The following is a 23,976-nucleotide window of genomic DNA, read 5'->3' on the forward strand; positions in this document are numbered from 1 at the left end:
GTGATCTTTCTTGCACTAATTTGAATAACAATGATCATCGTAGTAATTTAAATAACAGTGATCTTCATCACAGTACTTTGAATGACATTTAGCCTTCCTAGGCAGATGACAAAGCTAGGTACAAGTTGTTAGATTTTGTAATTTATTTTTGTAATTTAAGATGGATGTGAAATTTTTATGGTTAATCTTGAATGTTAAAAATACTGGAATATTGAATGCATGAAGCAACGAAAGCAATAGATACGATGAATTTTGATTTAGTTTGTGCAACCATACAGTTAATTAGTGGTAGCAACTATCATGTCAATGGTAGAGAATCGGATGATATCGATGACGATGACTATACCATGTTGATGAAAAAGAAGGAAGATAATGATGATAGGATAAATGACATTTGAGAAGTTGAACCCTTGGTATGTTGGGTAACCTATATGAACATTTGTAGGGCAATATAATTGTTTTATGTTATTGCACTATGAGATATGGTTTGAATAGGTTCTCGTTCGATGGATTCTTCTACAAGTAAATTTTAGGTGTTATTTATAAATACATGAATGATAACCCAAATATAACTCCAAGAGAAATCATGAATCATATCAGTCGCGAGAAAGGTGTAGAGGTTACTTATAAATCAGCATGGCATGAACGAGAATGAAGTAAGGAGGCATTATATTGTTTATTCAAAGAGTCCTTAAGAATGCTTTCTACCTATTTTGATCATTTGATGAAGGCTAATCGATGATCGCTAGAATACATTGAGACCAATAAAAAAGATCGAATTCACTATAGGTTCTTATCCTTTTGTCCATACATCAATAGGTTTTTGAAATGATGTCCTCTAGTTCTTATAGTAGATGACACATTCATAAAAGAAAGATACACAGGTATATTATTGTCGGCCTATAGTATTGATCATTGTGATGAGATACTTCTTATAACATTTATTGTTGTTGATAATGAGTTGAAGGGTTGCTTCAGATCTTTGAATAAATGGAATGGATGCAATGTATGAATACCATTTTTTGAATGAATAGAATGAATGCAATGTAAGAACAAGTTTATTTTTTTTAATGAATAGAATGAGTGTAATGTATGAGCATGTTCATTTTTTAATGAATGAAATGAATGCAATGAATGAGTAGGTTCATTTTTTTTGAATGAATAAAATGTATGAATAGGTTTATTTTTTTGAATGAATTGAATGAATGCAATGTAAGAGCAAGTTTATTTTTTTGAATAAATGGAATGAATGCACACTGTATGAGCAGGTTCATTTGTTTGAATGAATGAACAAATTCATTTTTATGAATGAATGAAATGAATGCAATGTATAAGCAAGTTTTTTTTTTTAATAATGGAATGAGTGCAATGTTTGAGTAGGTTATTTTTTAAAATGAATGAAATAAATGCAATGTAAGAGCAAATTCATTTTTTTGAATGAATAGAACTAATACAATGTATGAGAAGGATCCTTTTTTTAATGAGTGGAATGAATGCATTGTATGAGCAAGTTTTTTTTTTAATGAATAGAGTGAATGCAATATATGTGTATATTCAGTTTTTTTAATGAATAAAATAAATTCAATGTAAGAGCAAGTTCATTTTTTTGAATGAATAGAATGAATGCAATGAATTGGCAGGTTCATTAATCCACACATACCCTTTTCTCTATTGTGAGGATGAATGAGTATTTTTCAATTTCATGAACAATACAAGAAACCATAATGCAATCACATTTTTCAAGATGATGGATGTTGGTTTGAGGGGTCCCCATTGGGCAGTTTTCAAGTACAGAGGCTCATATCAAAAAAATTAAAAGAGTGAGGCCCATTTTTGGAATTAGGGACAAAAAGTTGACCCATAGATGAAATTTTCCTTAAATTTCCAAGATTTCTCTTTCTACTCTTTACAAACCATCCGCAAGGTCATATAGATCCAATGGAAAATGACTGTATTGCATGAGTAATTTGACCTGATTTCTTAGAAACTCTATAATTTTTATATTCTCTTGATATCAAAAATCATAAATATCTGACATCGTTAGAACCTTTTTACCCTTCATAAATGTGAATTTAGGCCTTTTGGGATAAAATTATATTGTGTCGTCTATGTCCAACACCCACTTAAATCTCAGGTTTTTTAATGTGAAAACTCTGGAACTTGCATAAACTTATTTGGGAAATTTTGGAGTTACTGAAACCACCAAAATCGCAAATATCTTATTATTTCACATATAATAAAAATTTTGCATAAAAATATTTATGAAACACCTCTCACAAATATCATATTGTTTTGCATATATCCTAAAATCGCATAAATTTATGTGTGAAACTCCACTTAAAGGCAAACAACAAAATCACAAACATGCTACTTAAATATTTATGAAATTTTTATTATATGCAATTTTTCTTAATAGTTGCAATTTTATTGAATCGTATATATACTCGTTTTTATTCAAGGATTTCTTCTTCTAGTTTGTGTCTGCAAAAAACTTTTTTGTAGAACCCTTGCCTTGATTCCCGCATTCTAAGGAGGTCGTGGTATCATCCTTGTGACCGACTTCCTCATCTACAGGTTTGAAAGGTGAGTTTCATACAATATATACATGGGTATCCCCATGTGTATTTTTGTTTAATATAGCAGCCTATAATCATGGGTATGAATGGATCTAGCTTGCGGCCATTGAATATCCCCATGTGTATTTGTATTTAGTTGTTGCTATGAATATTTTTTGTATGTTTTCTTAAATTGTCATCGACGTCCCTAGCCACTGGATTTAACATTTAGGGTTTACTATGTTTACGGATTTTTGCATAGAAATTTATGTATTGTTGTAGATGATTTATGATTGTTTGCTTGTCATTTAGTTAATATTTGTTGTTCTTGTGTTGGTGCAATGGGTCTATGGTTCATTGTGTACAAATATTGAAAGGGCTAAAGTACACTATCATGGTTGTTGTACGCAGTCAATGAGGACATCTGAAAGAGCTAAAGTATATTATTGTAGGTCTAATTACACTAATTGAAAATCTTTACTGGTCTCCAAAAATATTACCTTTAAGAAATTTTTGGCTTTGATATCTCATAAAATCGGATATGTGGCTGACTTATTGAGCCTCTGGTATAGTTATTCTCCAAACAATCAAGAAATGTAGATAGATGTTGAGGATAATGATGATGTAGAATCAATGTTAACCAATAATGATGTTTACTTAAAAGTATCCAAAGTTAATGAAGGAGGAGTAGTTGATCAATGAAATGATGTAAATCCCATAGAGAATGTGCACGTATCTCAGGCACCATCTATCGAGTTGAGTTCATTGTTGATTATCCAACTGTCCTAAACAGTGGATGATATTGATGTTATACATATGAAACCATGTATTACAAACAGTGAAAAAAGAAGGCCAGTGATCTTCATCGCAATAATTTGAATAACATACAACCTTCCTAGGCATACGACAATGCTAGGTGCAAGTTATAATTTCAATGTAATTTATGGTTAAGATATAGGTGTGATGATGAATGTGATATTTTGATGGTTAATCTTGAATATTGGAAATGCAGGAATGATGCATGCATGGAAGCAAATGAAGTGATAGATATAATGAATTATGGTTTAGTTGGTGCAACCAAACAAACAATTAGTGATAGCAGTGATCATGTTGAGAGTGCAGAATCGAATGATATCGATGATGATGAGTATACAATATCGATAGGAGACGATGAAGACATTAATGACATTAGAAAAATAAAGGTAGGTGAAAGCGATGCACCAATGGCATTGAAGAATGTGAACCATTGGTTCTCATTCAATGGGTTATCATACAATGAAAAACAATTGAAAATCATTGAAGTAGAGACATCTGATTTGTATGAGCAATTGTGTAATGAAAGGTTTAATGATTGTAAACAAATTCAATGGCTATCAACACACTCAAACGATCAAGAAATTGCTTTAGGCAAAATGTTTAGTGATCTTCAGCACTGTCGCAAGTTTTTGAAAGATCATGTGATCACGAATAACTATAAAGCAAAATTCGTAAAGAGTTACAATAAGAGAGTCATTGTTGTATGAACGAGGAAGAACACTCATATGACAGTTGATTTTTCATAGAAGATTCATTGCACAAAGGTACGTAGAGCAGGTTTCTTTTAAGTGAAGAGGTATAATAGCGAGCATACATGTGGTGGATCATTGGGCAATTTTGTAGTGGAGAAAGTGTCTTCCAAGTGAATTTCAAGTGTTATTCATAAATGCATGCACAATAACCCGAAGATCATTTTAAGAGAAATCATGAATGACATTAGTCACGAGGAAGGTATGGATGTTACTTACAAACAAGCATGGCATGGACAAGAACACACTATACCTGCATTATATGGTTCATTTGAGCAGTCTTTCAAGATGATTCTTGCCTATTTGGATCATCTGATGAATGCTAACCAGGGATCGTTAGGGTATATATTGACTGATTAAAAAGATCGATTTAAGTATATGTTATTATCCTTTCGACCAAGCATTGATGGGTTTTTTAAAAGATATCCTTCAGTTCTTATGGTAGATGGCATATTCTTAAAAAGAAAATATGTTGGTATATTGTTGTCGACTCATAGTATTGATCCTTATAGTGATATATTTTCAATAACATTTACAGTTGTTGATAAGAAGTTCAAAGATTCATGGGCATGGTTTTTGAGACATTAAAGTACGAATTCATACACTTTGATGAGTTTAGAGAGAGAAGAGCATTAATAGTTATCTCAGATAGGCATCCGGGTTTAAAGTATGTTGTCCCCCACACATGGCATACATATCATGTTGGATTTTTCATTAAGCATTTAACGAAGAACTTTTCGAAGAAATTTGGTTCACCACTCAGTGCATTTTGGTGGAGTGTAGCTCGACCAGCCACGAAACAACAATGCAATTATTTTTTTAACAAAGTTATGAAACAAAGCACAGATGCATACAATTACATTCTCAATGACGTAGATCTAAAACATTTAGATAATTGTCACTTTCCAGTGAAAAGATATGGTTGCTTAACATCTAATATAGTAGAGCTTCAATTCATAGATTGTTGCCATATTTGACAAGTCTCTAATTTCACTTATTGAAAAGTTTCATCTCATTCTTATAAAACTGTTAGAGAAAAGAAAGATTGTGGGGCAACATATAATAGGTGTTGTGGTGGCGATGGTAAAAGAAAAGCTAGAGGAACTGAAGAAAAAGGCACAACAAATATATGTGCAAGTAGTGTATCGCCTCCAACAATGGTACGAAGCTCGCGACTAATCTTACAGTTACGTTATTGATCTTCGGAGGCGCTTGTACTCTTGTGAAGAGTGACAAGTTACTGAGATTTCTTACAAACATGTGATCAAATGCATTTTGTATGAGGGAAACCTACTAGAAGATTACTGTGATAAGCTGCATATAATCAATATTCATTCTTCTCGATTGCAGATAATGTCTCACACATCGCTCCACATACTCTTATAATTGTCTATCCACCAAAAGTGGTTCACAAAATGGGGCAACCTAAGGTTAATAGACAAAGACTAGAACTTATGCTCATGTAAAGAGTGGCAAGTTATCGGGATTCCTTACGAACATGAGATCACATGCATTTTGTGCGAGGATAACTTACTAGAGTATTACTGTAATAAGTTCTTCAAAGTTAAATTGTATCGAGCTATATCTAATCAATATTCATTCTTTTTTATTGTGGATAATGTCTCACACATCGCTCCACCTACTCTTATAGTTGTCTCTTCACTAAAAATGGTTCAAAAAGCAAGGTGACCTAAGGTTAATAGACAAATAATAGAAAATAGAGATGGTGTGTCATACAAGTGAGTGTATATGGCGGCCACCATAGGCAACACCATAAATAACAGTATATATATCCAGTGTTGTGTAATGAATTGTTTCTTTGTGTGTATATCCAGTGTTGTTTAATGAATTGCTTCTTTGTGTGTATATCCAGTGTTTAATGAATTGTTTCTTTGTGTGTATATCTAGTATTTTTAATGAATTGTATATTTATGTGTATATCTAAGTAGTTCGAGATGTATAATTATATACCTTCTTAAAAAAAAAGAAATTCAAAGGGTCCCGAGTTTCAAAAAGCAAGGAACAACCGATCGTGTATGAGGTATAACCAATATCCCTAATTATGTGTACATATTTGATATTAATCATATACAATTTATTTTGTTGTTAAGAACAAGCTAATGAGAAAGAAAAAGCTATAGAGGAGAATACCTCAGAGCCAAAAGAGTATGAGTTTGTCAAAAAAACTCTCTTGGCAAGTAAAGTGTTAGTTTTGTACGCTAATTTGTTTATTTTTTTTATGTATGCACGTAATTTTGTTTGTTCTTTTATTATCACACTGGATTTACTATGTAGCATGTAACAAGATTCGTAGAAAGACTCCAAGTAGCTTACAACGAGAATAGAGAAAGAGACGACTTGTCGAAGACCTTTACCTTACCCCGTATTTCTCTGAGTTATAAAAGCAATGTTTATTATTTTACTATCGATTAATAAAAACTAACTGGTAAACCTTGTTTGTTCATAGCAAATGATCACAACTAAAGGGCAGCGAGGTGAGACAGTTGACTACTTGGAGAGCAATGATTTATCATATCATTTCATTGATGTTGACAAGGTATATTTTTACACAACTTTGCATACTTACAAATAAATTTTTACATACATAATTTGGTTACACTAGATTTATGTTGTAGCTCTTAATTCATTTCAACTGAGGTAATGAGCATTGGGTTCTTTATAAAATGGACATGGAGAAAATGACTTCAGACTGTATAATTTTATGCCGAACACATATTTAGTAGGTAAAAACCCCAAACAAATAGTACGATAACATAACTTACTCCATAATGTGCTCACTTTTTGTGTGTTTGTTATCTCTTTTTTGTGTATGTTATATCATTTTTATGTATGTGTTGCAGGTTCATTTTTTTTAAGTGCAATTTGGGTTCGGTTGTTACAAAGATTGAACGATGCAAATGATGGATGATATCCCTCAACAAGAGAATGAGTAATTGCTTTGCATTTGTTTGTTAACTCATTTCATACATATGCATATTTTTCACTTGATATTTTCTCGTTTTACAACTATGATTGTAGTATATTTGTCATATAGTAAATGCAATGAGCAAAAATTAGAAATTGGACTTCACGCAAGTGTGTGTTTATATATCAATTATTCACTAGTTTGAGATGTTTATTGTAATTAGTTGTTTGCTAATAAAAGATTATATTCAACAAGATGTCATAGATATAAGGAATAGTATGATCAAGTTCTACAAGCACATGAAAGAAAGAGCTTATAAAGGTACAAAAGATAATGAAAATACATAGATATCGGTTAAAGAGGTGTCAAAAGAGTTTGTGCAGCTAACTGAGTTGTGGACAATTATGTACCTTTGTAATAGATCAAGTTAAGCTTACATTTGTAATTGGATGGATCAAATTAAACTTTAACTATAACATTATAATAAAGCTCATGTATTAAATATAACTTTTTTTATTGTTAAACATCAAGTTATCTAATTTTGTGCAAACTAACTATATTTAGTTCTATGTTAATCATATTGACTTGTCTATATATGGATAAACAATTTTGTAAAAATATCTGATTTTTGCCGATCAATAAGATTTTTGTAAATATACTTCACAAGATTTCTGAACACGAACAAGTATGATATATGTAAATGAGTTAGAAATAATAGACAAAATTAATTGCTAAAAGAAAAGCATGTTAGGGACCCCCTTGTTGAGGAGAAAAAAAACCCTAGATTATGCAAAAATAAGCACGTTGAGGACTGCAACAGGTTTAAATATAATTTGATAAATTTACAAAAAATAAAAATATCATATATTTGTCATAATTTTAGAAATATTTAAGTATGATATTTGTGATATCTAAAAATTTATAAATAACTTCATGTGAGAGCATGCAATATATACAAAAGGTAAGTTATTTATGAAATTATTGGTAAGTGTTTCACACCTAAATTTATGTGGTTTCAAAAAGTATATGAAAAAAAGTAAGATATTTGCAAATATATTTAGGTAAAATATTAATGTATATCCAAGAGAGTAAGATATTTGCAATTTTTGTGGTTTCAGTTTCACTGAAATTTCGCAAATAAATTTATATGAGTTTGTAAAGTCTAAAACATAAAAAAAAACCCGAAATAATGGATTTAAATAAGTGTTGGATGAGCGGTATAATTTTATCACAAAAAGGCTTAAATTTGTAAAGTTGAATAGATATTTGTGATTTTGAACATCAAAAGAATATAAAAAATTGCAGGGTTTTAGATAATCAGCTAGTCATTTCCTGTAGATACAACCCAATGGTCCAACAAAGCCAGTAGCAAATGCAGCACGGCTTGAGGAACATGCGGGAATGGGAACACTGATATCGTAAAAGCCATAACATAGTTGTATACACTTGCATCTTCAGGTAGTTGAAACAGATGATCGTATAACCAACAGTTTTACATTACAAAACTATATACACATTTATGGCTTCTGCCAAATACGTAATATTACCACATTCATCAAGAGAATCAGAAGCTTGTTATTCCAATAGCGGGTGGGGAGCCCATCCACTCATGAGGATGAGAGTGAGGAAGGGACAGGGGAAGATGAGGTTCGCTCACTGCTCTGGCTGCTCATCTGTGCCTTCCCAAAGAATTGCCCGACCTGTGCCGAAGGATCTCACTCCTTTTTCTACAAGTGAGTGGTGGGCATCAAACCACCCTGCAATTGAGCAAGGTTGAGAATCCTCACAGGCCACCCAAATCCTGCATACAGCAAAAGTTTGAAAAAGAATCAGCAAAAACAAATACAGAAACAGATACAATTTGGCATGGACGAGGTCCAAGGTCTCTTGGCCCTTTATCATCACGATGAACTGGTTCCAGGTCAACATGGACCACGGTTTAAATGCACTAAAGAGCCATCCACACCATGATTCTGCAACACCGTTCATCATAAACAGCTTGCATGAAACAAGCTGGGCAATGACCATGATTCCATATACTAGAATCGACAATCAAAAGGAGCTATTAGAAATAAGAAATGAATCACGGAGAAGCTAGGATTACCAATTTTGTTTTTCAGAAAGCTGCTTTATGAACCACCAAGCCATCTGTAGAACCTCTCTAGTTTTCCAGTGTTAAAAGATTTCACTTTCTCATGACCTAAAGACTTTCTGCTATGTGTACTTGTTCTTTTCCTTCGAGTACGATATAAGAAGTCCTCCGTGTCTAGAACATACGAAGCCTGCGACATGCATTTTAAGACAGGCAATAGGTGAAATATATTAAACTTTAAATAGTTTATAACAGCTATTTCATCAAAAGATTGTAGACCATCACATAAATGGATAAAACAGGACTCCTTTTTAAGGGAAGGAATTGTATTCTGAACCACTCGTCCACGAGAGAAGAGGGAATTGCATCTTACTCAAATGCAATCCTCCCTTTCAATACCACTGCAAGGGAGAAAAAGAAAACCTAAATTCACATTATTTGTGATAGAACAAGGATTACCTTAGAGTTATTGCAAGATATCTTGCACTCCAAACCATTGACAACTCTAACACCTTCCATTGCTTTGGAAATAGAAAGATATTCATCATTGCTTCCATATTTCTTCATATTCCTGAGGAAAGAAAACATCTAGATTAGTCCTTAGAAATAATATAAAAAAAGTCATAAAAATAGCACCTTTTTTGTATATAAATTTTTTTGACAAAAATGCCAACCTTCTAAGGAAAAGGGGACGTATTTCTTTTCTGATATGACTGACCAACAAGAACTCATTATTCAGATAGGCTGCAAATGTGGGATCCATGGTGACTGCTGTAACTTCAGGTTTTTCATGCCCATAGTCCATCAGCTGGATGGACAAACGAGTTGGGTTTGATGACTGCAAAATAAATAATTGGCTTTTTATTACTGACTAACAGGTCAATCCATCATTTTCACAGCATAAATGGCATTCACCGACTTGTTAAAAAGCTGCATCAACAAAGTCAAACAGAGATGGAAAACCCTACACATTCAAACCGATATATGTTCTCCTCATGCAAAAGAATGCGAGCATTCTCATGGTAAACCAGATCAACAAATCGCCTAGGTGCCCTTGATTTTTCATATGTATGCAGCTGAAGAAGCTTATTATCCATTTCGTCAGTTGAGATTGCTTGGAGCTAAAAATCATTAAACTCAATCACATGACAATCCAAATTTAACAATCAAAAGATGAAAAAATTGTGCCAAAAAAACATGAACCTGTTTGACAAGCTTAAATATCAACTTATCCAACGTGAATAGGACATAAGATTGTGTGCCAATGATAGCTCGGCAGTCATCTTCAAACTTAGCATTGTCAGCAGTACCATCCAGTAAACTGTACAGAACACTCATAAACCTGCACCACAAACACAAATAGATCAACAACGGTTCCCATGAAAAACACCAATTAGCAGGAGAAAGCATAAGGTAACTCACTTAGTATATTTATCAGGTGGGTTTGTAACCTTTGAACACCTCCACTTCCTTTCAGCAGAAGCAGAATTCATCTTCGCTGAAAGAATCCTCTCATACAATGTCTGCAACCAAGAAATATTGATAAAATCTCTAGAGAACACCTCAAAATACAATATTCAATCAGAGAATAACATTTACCTGGTGAAGTCTAAAAAGCACGTAGAAAGAGTCATTCCCATAAAAAAATCTAGATTCTTTATTGGCCTTGTCTTGTAATGTTGGCGGCACATACTTCGTGAGAGGCTTCACCATCATAAAAAATCGCTCAGAGAAAGATAAAGATGTCCCTCCTTCGCAATCAAGAGCATCAGCCATGCCTTCAGCTTCTCCTTCACTTTCAGCCTTAGCATCTTCATGTTCTTCATCTTCTTCCTCTTCTTCATGATCCTCGTGAGAACACTCATCAGCATCACCTGACTCGCTCCCAGAAACATCCTCACCAGCCTCAGACATGTTCTCACTGTCCTCGGTTGACCTCTGGGCACTTTCCTCCCCTTCATCATCTGCATCAGCATCATGCTCTGCTGCCTCACCACAACACATCTCATCTTCCCTACACCTTCCTTGATACTGTCTACTCTCAGAGCCATCTTTTGCTTTAGAAGCAGGTTCCAAAGCAGCAGCATGGCACACAACAAAATTATCCTCCTCGAAATCACCGTTTGGTGATAGCTCACCCTCTTCTCTCTCTACTTTAAAGTTGTTTTGAGAAACAGAATCCACATATTTGTTTACCACCATACTGGGCTTATTCTCGGTGGTGCATTCTTCATTTCCAGTACCAACCTGACAGATATTTTCCCCTACCTATCATAGAGAAAGCAAAAGATTGAATTACTAACGGTTAGAGAATGCTATAGATTACAGGCCCAAAACTCCAACATGAAATTCTTTCCCTTAGACCAAACTTTATTAGCTTTCCAACCAAAATCATGAAAATAACATTGATTTTTCAGCCACAAGAAAAGGCAGCTTTAACCATTTTCAGAACATAATAAAAGAGTGCACCAGATTGCACAAGCTTTACCTCAGTATGGGAAATCCCATCATTGTGCCTGGATTCAATTGCATTTCCTGTGGGATGGTGAGGCCTTGAAAGCGTGGCAGTGCCTACGAGTGAGAACATGAAATTAATTGGTCATAACTTGGAACAGGATCCAGTCAAAACAAATCATTGCATGTCACTATGGTCAACTGATTCATCAAATTTTATACTCGTAAAAGAAAAAAGGGATAGGTTTATTTTTTAAGAGCAAATAAGATTTCAAATTTCATTTAAAGCTAGAATGACAAAGAAATCACAAGATTCCATTTAATTTTGTTCAAATAGAGAGAAGTTAGTGCAAAATGAATGTCATTAATGTATTCATACTAACCGGATATATTTTCCAGATTAGGTCTTCCCTGATTGTGTTCTGATCTTGTCCCACGTGAAGCATTAGCCTCAGCAAACCGATCACTGGAAGCACTATTTAAATTGGCTCCAGATATTTCATCGGCAACAGAAGCACCATTCTGCACTTTCTGATTTGGAGTACTACTGCAAGAATCATTCTTATGTACAGTGTGATCTACATCATGAAAACCATCTTGCTTAACAAAAGCATCCCCATTCACTAACTTAGCCTTCAGGGTATTTGCATGCTCCGCGGGCATGACATCAACACAATTAGAATTTGGCAGAACTGAATTGCTGATAGTACCATCAGCATCTGGACTGCTGTCACCTCCTGTAGGACAAGCTGCAGTACCTTTGGGAGCATTGTTCTTTGACTTAACCACCTCTTCAGTGTCTTCTGCACCCTGAGGTCGAGGAGTGACACCAAACATGGGTTCCAAGAATGTAGTCCATATCTTCATCACTCTATCCAGCTGCTCAACAGTTGGACAGACTTCTACACATGAGTACTTGATGATCTGATACAAGTCTTCATTAACATCTGGATCAGTGTACTCAAATTTAAGGTTGGGAATTATAGGTCGCCTGTTCCCAGCAGCAATTGCCAAAAGCACATCATCCTCTTTATGTTTTTTCTCATTTATCTCTTTAATTTCAGCCAACAAAGCTGCATAAATGAAATTAGTAAAGATATCAGAAAGATGCAGTAGAGACTAACAAGAGGCAAACAAATGAATAATTACAAAATTAGAAAGCCTGTCCTATGACACCACCTAGGGTGCTGCACATTACAGTCACAGAACCAAAATATCCCCTGAATTAGATCACAAATATGACACCACCTAGGATGCCGCATGCCAGTTTCATGGTTGCACATTTGACAACATAAGTAGGAAGAGCTGAAGGGTGAAGAGAGAGGAATCTGTTAAAGCTATCTAGGTGCAGATTCCAGCCACATAGATAAACTTTGAATCTTTTAAAACATACCCAAATCTGAAATAGTGCACGGTTTATATGACCTCAATCCATTCCCTCAAATGTCAAAACTTAGTCAAGCTAATGGCATGACTTAAAGAATTTTACTGCTCCTGTTAGAAACATGGTCTTGATCGCGACAAGGACCTAGGCCTTACTACTAAAAGAGAGAAATCAGATAGAAAGTTAGCAAGTATGCAGAAATCAAACGCACCTTTAGTACTCAAGTTCTTCTTGTCTTGTTGCTTGAAATAAAAACTACGATGATCAAGAGATTTATGATAGTTCTTAGCATAAACTTCAGCCCAAACTTTATTCATGTCAGAACGACATCTTGACCATTCTTCTTGCTTTTGTTTCAGGCGAGTTAGTATGACAGGCAATGCCATACTTGCATTCTTGCGCAACAAGTCAATCACATCCAGACCATGATCACCATATATTCGTTCAATGCACCTCAAATTAATAGCTGGAAAATTTTTGAAAGTTAAATGCATGATTAAGCAGACTAATTTATATGAGAAAAGGGTATTCTACTCCAGTTACACTGAATATACAAACCATTCAAATGATCTTCTATTCGAATTGGGCCATCTAGTTTTACTGAATTGTTGTGCATCTTCTCTAAGAGCTCCTCCACGTGCTTAGCAGTCACATTTGTCGATTCCAACAACATGTCCAGCTCAAACCTGAGATTATTAATATGCAATAACATGAAAGCCAACATAAGCACATGAAGATGAAAAGAGCTGGGCTGAAAGGACCAGTAGGGTTGCACAATGAGTCAACCTAGCTTGGGGCTTATGCAGTCAGTTAAGAGATAATTTATGGATATCTATATCTTCTGTTCAATAAGAGGCACAAAAACCACCTTCTGTGAAGGAGATGGCAGGTTCGAAATTGGACTCTCTACTCCTTCCAAACTTTTTTTTTCAATAAAGCACAGCTCAAATTGAGCTGACCCCTAAGAATCGAACACAATTTTCAGGCAACTCAACATGACAGTAAGATTTATAATCAAAGCAGATATGTTCAGGCATTCAGTGGACCACGGCAAACCAGTTACAAGTTCCATATGATATCAACTGAAGCGGCTCAAGTAAATACTTAGTAGCAAGACTCTTGCTAAAATCCATAAAAAAAAAATCCTACCTGCAGTAAGGTCCATAACTTGAAAGTTGAAACTAAAGAAGCAAAATTGATGTTGAAAATATCGCATGATAAGGATGGCCCTAATGCAGCCAACATGAAAAGACAAATTGCTTCAAGTGTTCAATGAAATATCACATAATGTCTTCAAAATACACAAGTCCACTAGTGCACCCAAAAGTAAGGGTGGGCACCGGGCCGGCCCGTTGGGAAAACCCCAGCCCACGGCCCACCCTTTTGGCCCATGGGCTTAATCGGGCCGGCTGGACCTATTATATTATATATAATATTATGTTATATATATCATGTATATTATATATATACACACAGGCCGGGCCGAGCCGGGTCGTTAACCACCCCTACCCAAAAATGCTTCCTTACAATAGAAATGACAGAAAAAAATTACTTGTATTGGAAATCGATGGCACATATTAGAGAAATCAACTGAAACACCGAGAAATGCATCTTTAAGTGAATGTGTTGAGAAGTATTGTACCTATCATCTTCACATCTGAACAGGCTCTCTTCATATTGGTTCTTTCGCATATGCTTAAATGAGTAGTCCTCACTTCCAGAAGTAACAGATACCCAAACATCATTCAGCACAGCTGCACCCAGCTCTGTTCTATAGCTTGCAGGAGGTAATTGGTACTGCAAAAAGGTAACCACAATGATGCAACTAAAGATATAAAAAATAATAGGAAAGCTATTATGTGTAATAAGGCATGAATAGCACAGTATAACTACATTAAAAAAAAGGATTAGAGAAAATGAGCCAAACAATTGCCTCACATGTTTTGGGAGGAGTCGATAGCTAGGAGTACACCGCTGGCAATTAGAGAGATCAAGCTCTGAAATGGGTTTGGTTGTAATTTTATCCTTATTATTTAACACTAAACCCTTATGGCTAGCTGAGTCTTTTGGAACAAAGGACGATCCTCTCTCTGGTCTTTCCTTTTCTCTATCCCTTTCATGATCCCTATCTTTCTCTCGTTCATCTCTGTCACGTTCTCTGTCCCGCTCTCCATCTCTTTCCTTCTCCTCTGCTTTTACTCGTTTAGATAACTGACCTTCAAATATTTCTGCATACATTTTAAACTTTGATTAAAAACAGAAAGAAAAAATAAACCTAAACCGAGATCAAGCATTAGAACCACGAAACACAATTGTCTGAATTTCAAGAGCTAACAAGTGGAACTTCTGGTCAAGCAATAGAATTTCACGAGAAGTTCTACTAAGAAAACAATGACAGTAATGCTTAGTCACATGATGCAATACCAAGGAATAATTTTACGTACTTTTATTAAAAACGCCTTCCAGGAACCCATCTGCATGAAAGATTCCCATTAGAAACAAATTAAGATGATATCAGAAAAAAAGAGGATCCAAACAAAACATAATTCTGTTTCATAGTTACCAATACTTTCACAGTGTGACAGAAATTCATTGAACCCCTCCATAAGATCTGGATGATGTCCAAGCAAATCAGAGACCTAAAATTGAAGAATGAATTGGTCATGTTAGGCATTAATGGGAATATACAATATATATATAATCCAAAGTGCAGTCGCTAACAAACAAACCATGCTTAACGTATCTGGGTCATATTGAGTGCATAGAGCTTGAACCTATGATTTTCCAACTAGATATTACATAGTACAGTAAGACACACCCGTGTAAAAATATATTATATATGGAGGTTCTGAACCACGATACCATATAGTGGTACATACTCTTGTTTGTGTACATCTAACCTTGCAGATGTGTTCAACACAATTTACTATATTAGGAGGTGTGATCATATGTAATATATTATTAGATTTAATTTCTAAGATGGTGAAAAATCGATGGTTCACAATTCACAAGAATGGTTTAAAGATGGTCATGTAGGAGTCAACTTTAACATATGAAAATAGAAATTAGAACATTATGAACATGTTCCAAAGCTTATTTTTTGTTTTTGAAAAGTAGAACTCTATGTCACATGGATATGGATGCAGGAGAGGGGCACAATGTGGATTGGATTGGTACAATTCAATAATTTTCAAAAATTAGAACATGGGGACATAGCTGTCTACACACATAGATGTATGTATGCGTGTATAAAACAACAATCCTAAATCGCTACAATTAGGAACATCAAATAATGAAAGTAAATTGAAATTGAAATGCAAAGTAATTGATGATGATGACAAATTTTAAAAGAAAAAGAATTAAATTCAAGAGAAATGAAATAAATAAATAAGATTATAAAAGAAAATAGATAAGGTAATGACACAATGTTGACTGTGTCCATGAAGTGTCCGATTGTCGTATCATGTCGATACAGGATAGCATGTTAAGTGAAGTGTCTGTGTGACATAGGTAGAACTATGTAAATCAAGTGTATGCCACCACCATAAGTCCTGGTGGTTCAGTAACACTACAGGCACACAAAATAAATAAATAAATAAATATAATGAGTAAATATTTGGTACTAATGAAAGCACAGAACTATTGAGTAGAAATCACCTTATTTTCATATTTATTAGATTTCTTTTGTAGATTGGACCCCATGGATGTGATCTAGAGTGTTTGTTTAGCAGGAAATGGGTTTTAAATCATGTGATTGTGACATATAAGTGGGTATTTCACAGCCTAAAAAACATAAATTTTACATCGAAAAGGGACAATTCGAGACTTGATCCTTGGCAAATAAACCATGCTGAATGTATCTATGTGGTCAGATTTAGTCAATATACTGCTATGATTTACAGCTCAATGGTTCCGTACTTTCATTAGAACCAAACATAAACTTTATATATATAGCTGATTCAAGCCGATTTGCATCATTTGAGCCAAAAATAGATTCACAAAGAGCTGATTTGGCTTATCTTTTAATATTTTGAAAAGGGTTCAAAATACTTTTTAATATTTCACTGACACATGTCATATGCTGGTTGAAAATTGGCTGATTCAGCTTGATTCAATTTAGAGTCTGAACAGGTCAATTCTCTGAATCATTTTGAAAATCGATCCAGGCCCGATACCAATCAGACAACATTGATTCAGATTATTCAAAAGTTGATTCCTGCTAAACAAACCATGTTGATCACATCTGTAAGGCCAGATTATGAAAAAAAGAACCAAAAAATGAAAAATTGGGAAATCAAAATAACTCATTCCTGGCTAGGAGAAAAAAAATTATATAAATATATATATATATATATATCACAAATATATTCAAAATATCAGCTATATATAGCCTTTTTTATAAAACAATTTAAAAGGAAAAACATTGCGGTATTTACAGAAATAATTTTATGACAATATTATCACCATAATATCATCATAATATCATGATATTTTCAACTACTTACTTTTTATTTCTTTTCTATATCTTAAATATGTCTTTTCTTCTTTCTTTTATATTTTTTATTGCTTTTATTATATGTCTACTTTATTATCTAACATGTTATTTTCTTACTTATTTCTGTTATTTCTATATTGTTTAATTTTTTAAGTGCCAAGATCTTCCTGGGATCTTCCCAAGATTTATCAACTAAACCTATAATTTCACGATAAATTTACTGGCCGAGATATAGCTGAGACCAACATTTTTGTGTGGTACATATACAGATAGAGAGAGATAGAGAGAATGGGTGAAAAAAAGCACCATTCTAGCCACAGCATTATCTACTACTTTCAGTGGTCGAAAGAAGGTGGTTATTTTCATTTCCAGGGGTCCATGGCTCGAAATATAAAACCTTTCTTGAGGTCAGTTATTTCATTTCTTAAGGTTCACTGGCTCCATGAGATACCCTTGAGGGGGTAGCCAAATTACAAAGCCGGAAGTTGCAAGTTGCCTGTTAGCAAAGGATGATCCATTAAACAGCAGATGAATAACAATTGACAAAACAATAGCAACTGCAGTTTCACTTCAAACTCAATAATTTGTTCTAATTCCCATGAATTAAACCTAGACCTAAACAAATGTACACATTAATCAGTCAGCCACAATCATATACAGCACTGCATATTAACCAATGGTAACGAGTGAAACAAAGGCTGAAAGACAGTAATCAGAGAACAAAATGCACAGAAGATCACAAAACAGACACAAGGAACCACATATTACTCAAGTAAGATGGAAGTATCAGATGAAACATAAGAAAACTTGAAATGGAAATGTCACATGAAGAAGATGATATATCTAGGCACATATCTAAAAAGATAATGACATGAAACAGCTTCCCAGTTGCATCGCTACAAGAAAAAAGGTACCATTAGATGAGGAGGACGCCAGGTGTTAAATATTCATCAAGTCAGGTTCTCTCAAAATTTTAGGGAATGTGGAGTTAAATATAGTAGTTCAAAGAGTAAAACAGACACCAACATCACAAACCATCAGGCAAGTGAACTCCAGTAAATCACACGGGTCCCACCCAGTTCAGCCAGTTCTCCCCCACTCTAGAAAACCAGAACTAAATTGGAACATATTTAGATTTACTGGTATCTTATCCAGATTCATAGTCTTGCATGCATATGGGGCTTGGATCTCAGCAAAACTCAAAACATGATCCCAATCCAAACCCTTTCATGACACAAGCAGATATATCAGCTAACTGTTCTTTCCCGTTGCAAGCTTGTTATTTGACTTGCCTATGTGACAGAATGACTTGCACATCTTTATTCATTATCATGTCACCAGATTAGTTTGATCGATCACCATCAAAGTAAAGAATGTTCACCAGTTTATGACATTTCATTTCAGTAAGATATTTTCATAAAAGTTCTTTAAATCATGAGATCAATTACAAACTCAGAGTAAACATATATACCAAATTCTGCAACTCTACACGTGAAATTATCTCCCTGCTGTAGATATTCAGGCATTTCAGGAACTCCTGGTATCTGTCAGGCTTGTCAGGGTTCATGTCGGCATTTGTGTCGGCATTCAATCTCTCCTTGACTTTGTCACAGAAAATGAAAGCTTGTGCATACATATCTGAAAAGATGGCACTATATTAACAGATTGTGAAGCTCGTGAAATATATAGTATGTTAACATTGATAAACATGTAAAAAGAAAAGGCGCTTCCTTCAAATGCCAAAAGAGTCACAAAGAAGTGCTTCCTATGCAAAACATCCAACTGTCCCAATGCAAAAAAAAGTAGTACTGGCATTGACAATTCAAAATTGTGAAACCAACAAAAATGTTGGAAAAACATCCTGAATAATATTGTAGCACTTGTTAAAAAGCAACAGTATGGTCATTCAAGCATTCTAAACTTCAACTGATTTACAGTCATGTTGATGCCAGTCAGCACTTATCATGATGGTGATACCCGAATCTACCAAAGACTATGCAAAGTTAATGCAAATCCACTTATTGCTCCAAACAACCCAAGACAGTCAATATTGTAAGGATCTAGCCACCAATTAACCTTGTTCATATCCAATCCAGTAGTAACTAGAGTCTAACAACACTATTAATTCGATGGACATGGATCAAGTTATTTCTTGATTAAATAAATGGGTAGCATCTGCCCAAATTCCAAATGTACGCTGCGCTACACCTCTAAACACAAGCTTGCCCAAACCCCAAAGGGAAATTTGAAAATTTTCTTCCATAATTGAGAAGCAAAATATTAATGAGAAAGATACAGAAGTAGCATGCACCAAAAAACATGGTAGTAACAAATTAAGATGTAAAAGTGAAGGGCTATGTCACAAGGATAGTCCGTCTTGGTTCTCGTTTCATGTACCCTTGTATGCTAATCATACTGAAAACTTTATAACATGGCCAATTCATAACTCAGCAATTGATACTGATTCTTGAACCCACGTGAACTCCTTAACAAGACAAGAGTCAAGGTGGTCAACAAAGATGAATCTGCTGATGAACATCCCACGTCTCAATATACTAAGATCCAAAGTATAATTTCTACAGTCTAGATGCATCAGTCCAAAATCTCCTTGGGTTATACATGTTGCTAACATGGCCAAGTATAGATACACTTTCAACAGATGGACTCTTAAATCTACAAGCATATTAAATGCATTGCATCTATCAGCACAGGCTTGCAATGCATTCAAACTGCATTTTATACAAGAACTTCAAAAGTGTTAACTTCGTCATAAAGTTTAAAACATTAGTGAAGGTCAAAGAGTGTCAAAATCACACAAACAACCGAAAAGGATCACCGTAACCAAAAAACTTGTTAGTGTCATTCATCAGAAAGAGAAGAATATCATCAAAATGAATGGTCACACAAGTTGAATAAATTACCAATCCAGGAACAACTCACTCTTTAGCGCAAGCTTGTCTTCAAATGAAGAAGCCGACGTTGGCTGAAATCCAAAGTTTTCAGCTCCATCTCCTCTTTGTGATGGATCAGAGATCGAGTCATCAGTTCTTCTAGCAGACTTCCTCTTGTGGGGAAGGCGAAACATGTTATCCATGTCCCCATCCCTGTCATTGTCCAGATCTTTATCATCTTGATCATGATATCTCTTCTCCCTCTCTTCCTTCTTCTCTTTCTCCTTATCAATCCGTTTCCTTTGCTCTTTTTCAAGTTTAAGAGATGCTTTGTCATGTTCTTGATCTGGGCGATCGACACTGATATCGCGATCTGCATGTGAATTAGCTACTCTTTCCCTCTGAGCAGACAACAATTTGGAAAATGAATAGGTTATTAACAAAGTAAAGCCTAGCAGAACACAAATATAGGGAATTTTTGTAATAAAACATTTGAAATACCTTCTCATGCATATGCCTCATCATACCCCTCTCATCCCTGCGCATAAAATTTCCTGACACATGTCTTCCAGAGGGGACATGCTGAACTGGAGCTGTAGTTGTGGTATCTGGTAGGAAGTGTGTGAATTCCTCAAGTAAGTCATGGTGATCCCGAAATAGAAAAGCTACCTGCAAATGTTCAAGTCATAATATTATTGACAAATTGCAATGACAAGTAGTTCTCGAAAAAAGAGATCCAATTTCACCTCCTTACACAGACGTTTAATTCAGAAGTTCATCAATCGTACATAGAGAACCATGATGATAAAACAGTATACCTCTTGATACACCTCAGTAATTGATTTGCTCTCCTTCCTATATTGATTCAGAATCTCTAAAAATGCTTTGTACACACGTTCATCATGCTGGAAACGTGTCTACATTGCAAAATGAACAAGAAACATCAACAGGCATGGCAATGGCACAAAGATATTAAACCATGGCTTTAAAATCATATGAAGTTATAAAGTGACCGCTTTCAGCAAAATATTTACCTTTATCTTATTAACAAAATTAATGGCTTCCTCAAACTCAACTGGCTTCTTGGGTGCAGGATCGTCCTCCATAGGCAGGGTGATCTCATAGCCCTTTGGCAAGAATGTATTAAAACCCAAAATGAGGTTTCTATGCCCCTTGAATAAATCTTTAACCCTAGTAATAACACCAGCCGTATCAATCCTGAAACCAAATCATGAAAATCAGGGTTTCTTTCCAAGACCCAAAAAAAGGGCGGAGAAGAAAGGAAAAACAAAATTTTCACAAAATAGGCAAGGGCTCTACTACCTTTGTGCCTTGAATTCTTTCATCACTTCAAGGAATTCATCATATTTTTCCTTCTTATCATGAAACATCTCCCTCACCGCCTTCAGGTAGGCTAAGGCATCTCCAGTGGTTAATTTTTGGGCTCCTCCAGAGATCTGAGGCTGCCCAGACCTATACACCATAAACCCAGAAAACAAACAAATAAAACTATTATACTCAACCACAAAACCAAAAATTCTAGGGAAAATATAACAATAACAATATTATTATTATTATTATTATTATTATTATTATTATTATTATTACTAGCAGTAAATTCTCCGTAAAAGTCCTCCCTCTAGAAATCTATTTCTCCTAAACTGACGATGTTTCATACTAAAACTAATATTTTAACAGACAAATTTTTCAAAGAAATGCAAGTTATCAAGTCCCATAATCCAAAAAGCAACCGCACACGGTGGGTGTGGTGATGAAAAGTCACTAAGGTCAAATATATTACGATACAATTTTTTGTGTTCAAAAGGGAAAAAACACATTGAACTAAAACTTAATCGGACTAGGAGATCTCAAAAAAGAAGAGCATCCTTAATAAACTACTTGTTTTTATGAAGCGCAACAATTTAATCGTAAAGAAACAATTAACCAAGGTTCAAAAAGCGAGATACTTGTGTGGCACAGGAACACGTCCCATAGATGCAAACGCCATTAGAACGCCAAAATGAAAGGGTTTCCGTTAATATAGAATCATAAAAAGCCCAAAAGTTCTTCTATTCACAACACCGGTCACATATGCAAACATGCTTTCTACTCACTTTTTCTAGAGAAACCAAAAAAAATCAAATTTCAGGTCTAACAAACCTACAAAACACAAAAGAAAATTTTCCTTTTCGTTTTTCGAGCAACAGGGAGAGGGAAAATAAGATAAGAATATGAAGCCCTAATCCTGGCCTAAGATCTCATACGAAAAAAAAGGTTTTCCTCCTCAGAAACCTCTGCTGCACAACTAATGACGACGATGATAACAAAAAATTACGGGAATCTCATATGCAAGAAAACGATCTAATCAACCCCGAAACGGGTTTTTTAGGTTAAAAAGTTGCGAGTTATTCTTTCTATGCCACATTTGTCAGACGTTCAAAAAGGCATCTCATCAGAGAGCCAAACATTGGAGTTTCAACACAAAGAAATCCTCAATTTCTTCTCTGAACCATCATTAGGATGATAAAATCATATTATGCGAGAAGCCTTGCTGAGATGCAGAAATTTACCAAAAGATCGTTTAAAATCCCCAGAGAGAGAGAGAGAGGCAAGAATGCTTACGACTCGCCGCGCGAGGGAGGAGCGGCACGCTTGAGGTGAGAACTCATGTAGCTTTCCTCCCGAGACCTCTTCATCCCTGAAGAACTCTCCGCCTTCGAACGAGAATCTTCCTCATGCACCAACGACTATCATCTCACCCCTCCCGCTCCCTCGGCCTCAGAACCGACGGCTCCGACCCCGACGACGAGCAAAACCGCTCGATCCCCGCCAGCCCTCGCCGTTGGTCCAAATTCCTCCCAACAGCCCAAAGCTCCCCACAGATCTACCCACCACCACCGAGAGAGAAAGAGAGCTATCTGTATAATTAATAAGGTAGAAAGAAGATGGAAAGAAAGAAGAAGAAGCAACAGAAAGAAGGAGAAGAAGACTCCTCCCGGAGGGATGAGCGCCAATCGGGAGGAGGAAGAGGCTTCCCAGAGAGAGAGAGAGAGAGAGAGAGAGAGAGAGAGAGAGAGTAAAACGAAGGAAAAAAAATGGAATTTATAATTTTTAGACTGGGACGGCAATGGGATATATGGTTTCTAGGAGGGCAGCTTAGTCCTTGACGAGAACGCCGAGGCCACTGTCCAGTGACCCTGAGCGGTTTCCTGACTTTCCTCCCTACAACTAAACTTGAGCAATTTCCAAATGCCGAACGTTTTAGGCCCTAATTAAAACATCTGATAACAGTTTTTCTTATTTCTCAAGTACCTCACGCACTTCAACTTCCTTCCTTACGTGTGCAAATGATTTCTACAAAAAGTAACTATAAAATTTGACCTACAATCAACATGCAAATTATTTCTACAAAAAGTAACTATAAAATTTGACCTACAATCAACTTTAACCCAGATTAAATTAATTGCGGCAGAGAAATTAAAGTTTTTAGCTAATGGTGGAAAAAGGTTGGGAGGTATTTGAAAAGACGAGAAAACCTTCAGGGATATATTAATTAGAATAAAGCTTTAGAGGTCGTTTGAAAATTACTCATAGGATAGCCTAATTCTGGAAGT

The 23,976-nt window shown here is 35.2% G+C and overlaps 1 protein-coding gene across 2 annotated transcripts; it reads right to left on the reverse strand.

The window, feature by feature from the left end:
- Positions 1-8,507: 8,507 nt before the first annotated feature.
- Positions 8,508-23,421, reverse strand: LOC149837497 (paired amphipathic helix protein Sin3-like 3). Of its 2 annotated transcripts, none has more exons than XM_090006081.1 (23): positions 22,985-23,421; positions 21,686-21,835; positions 21,397-21,580; positions 21,181-21,279; positions 20,864-21,031; positions 20,412-20,763; positions 18,943-19,109; positions 15,540-15,615; positions 15,421-15,450; positions 14,915-15,204; positions 14,619-14,773; positions 13,535-13,662; positions 13,188-13,442; positions 11,976-12,665; positions 11,627-11,709; positions 10,738-11,406; positions 10,561-10,661; positions 10,342-10,480; positions 10,107-10,259; positions 9,813-9,976; positions 9,598-9,709; positions 9,151-9,328; positions 8,508-8,847 (listed from the first exon to the last, which is right to left on the reverse strand). In XM_090006081.1, the coding sequence occupies exons 1-22, from the start codon at positions 23,056-23,058 to the stop codon at positions 9,176-9,178; spliced, it is 4,392 nt and encodes a 1,463-aa protein (XP_089862207.1). In that variant the 5' UTR covers positions 23,059-23,421; the 3' UTR covers positions 8,508-8,847; positions 9,151-9,175. The 2 variants fall into 2 exon arrangements, with proteins under 2 accessions (XP_089862207.1, XP_089862208.1); XM_090006082.1 differs by having other exon boundaries at positions 15,546-15,615; positions 22,985-23,255.
- Positions 23,422-23,976: the final 555 nt, after the last annotated feature.

The sequence above is a fragment of the Nuphar pumila genome, chromosome 5, assembly GCF_984573655.1.
Source record: "Nuphar pumila chromosome 5, dmNupPumi1.hap1.1, whole genome shotgun sequence".
Taxonomy (NCBI): domain Eukaryota; kingdom Viridiplantae; phylum Streptophyta; class Magnoliopsida; order Nymphaeales; family Nymphaeaceae; genus Nuphar; species Nuphar pumila.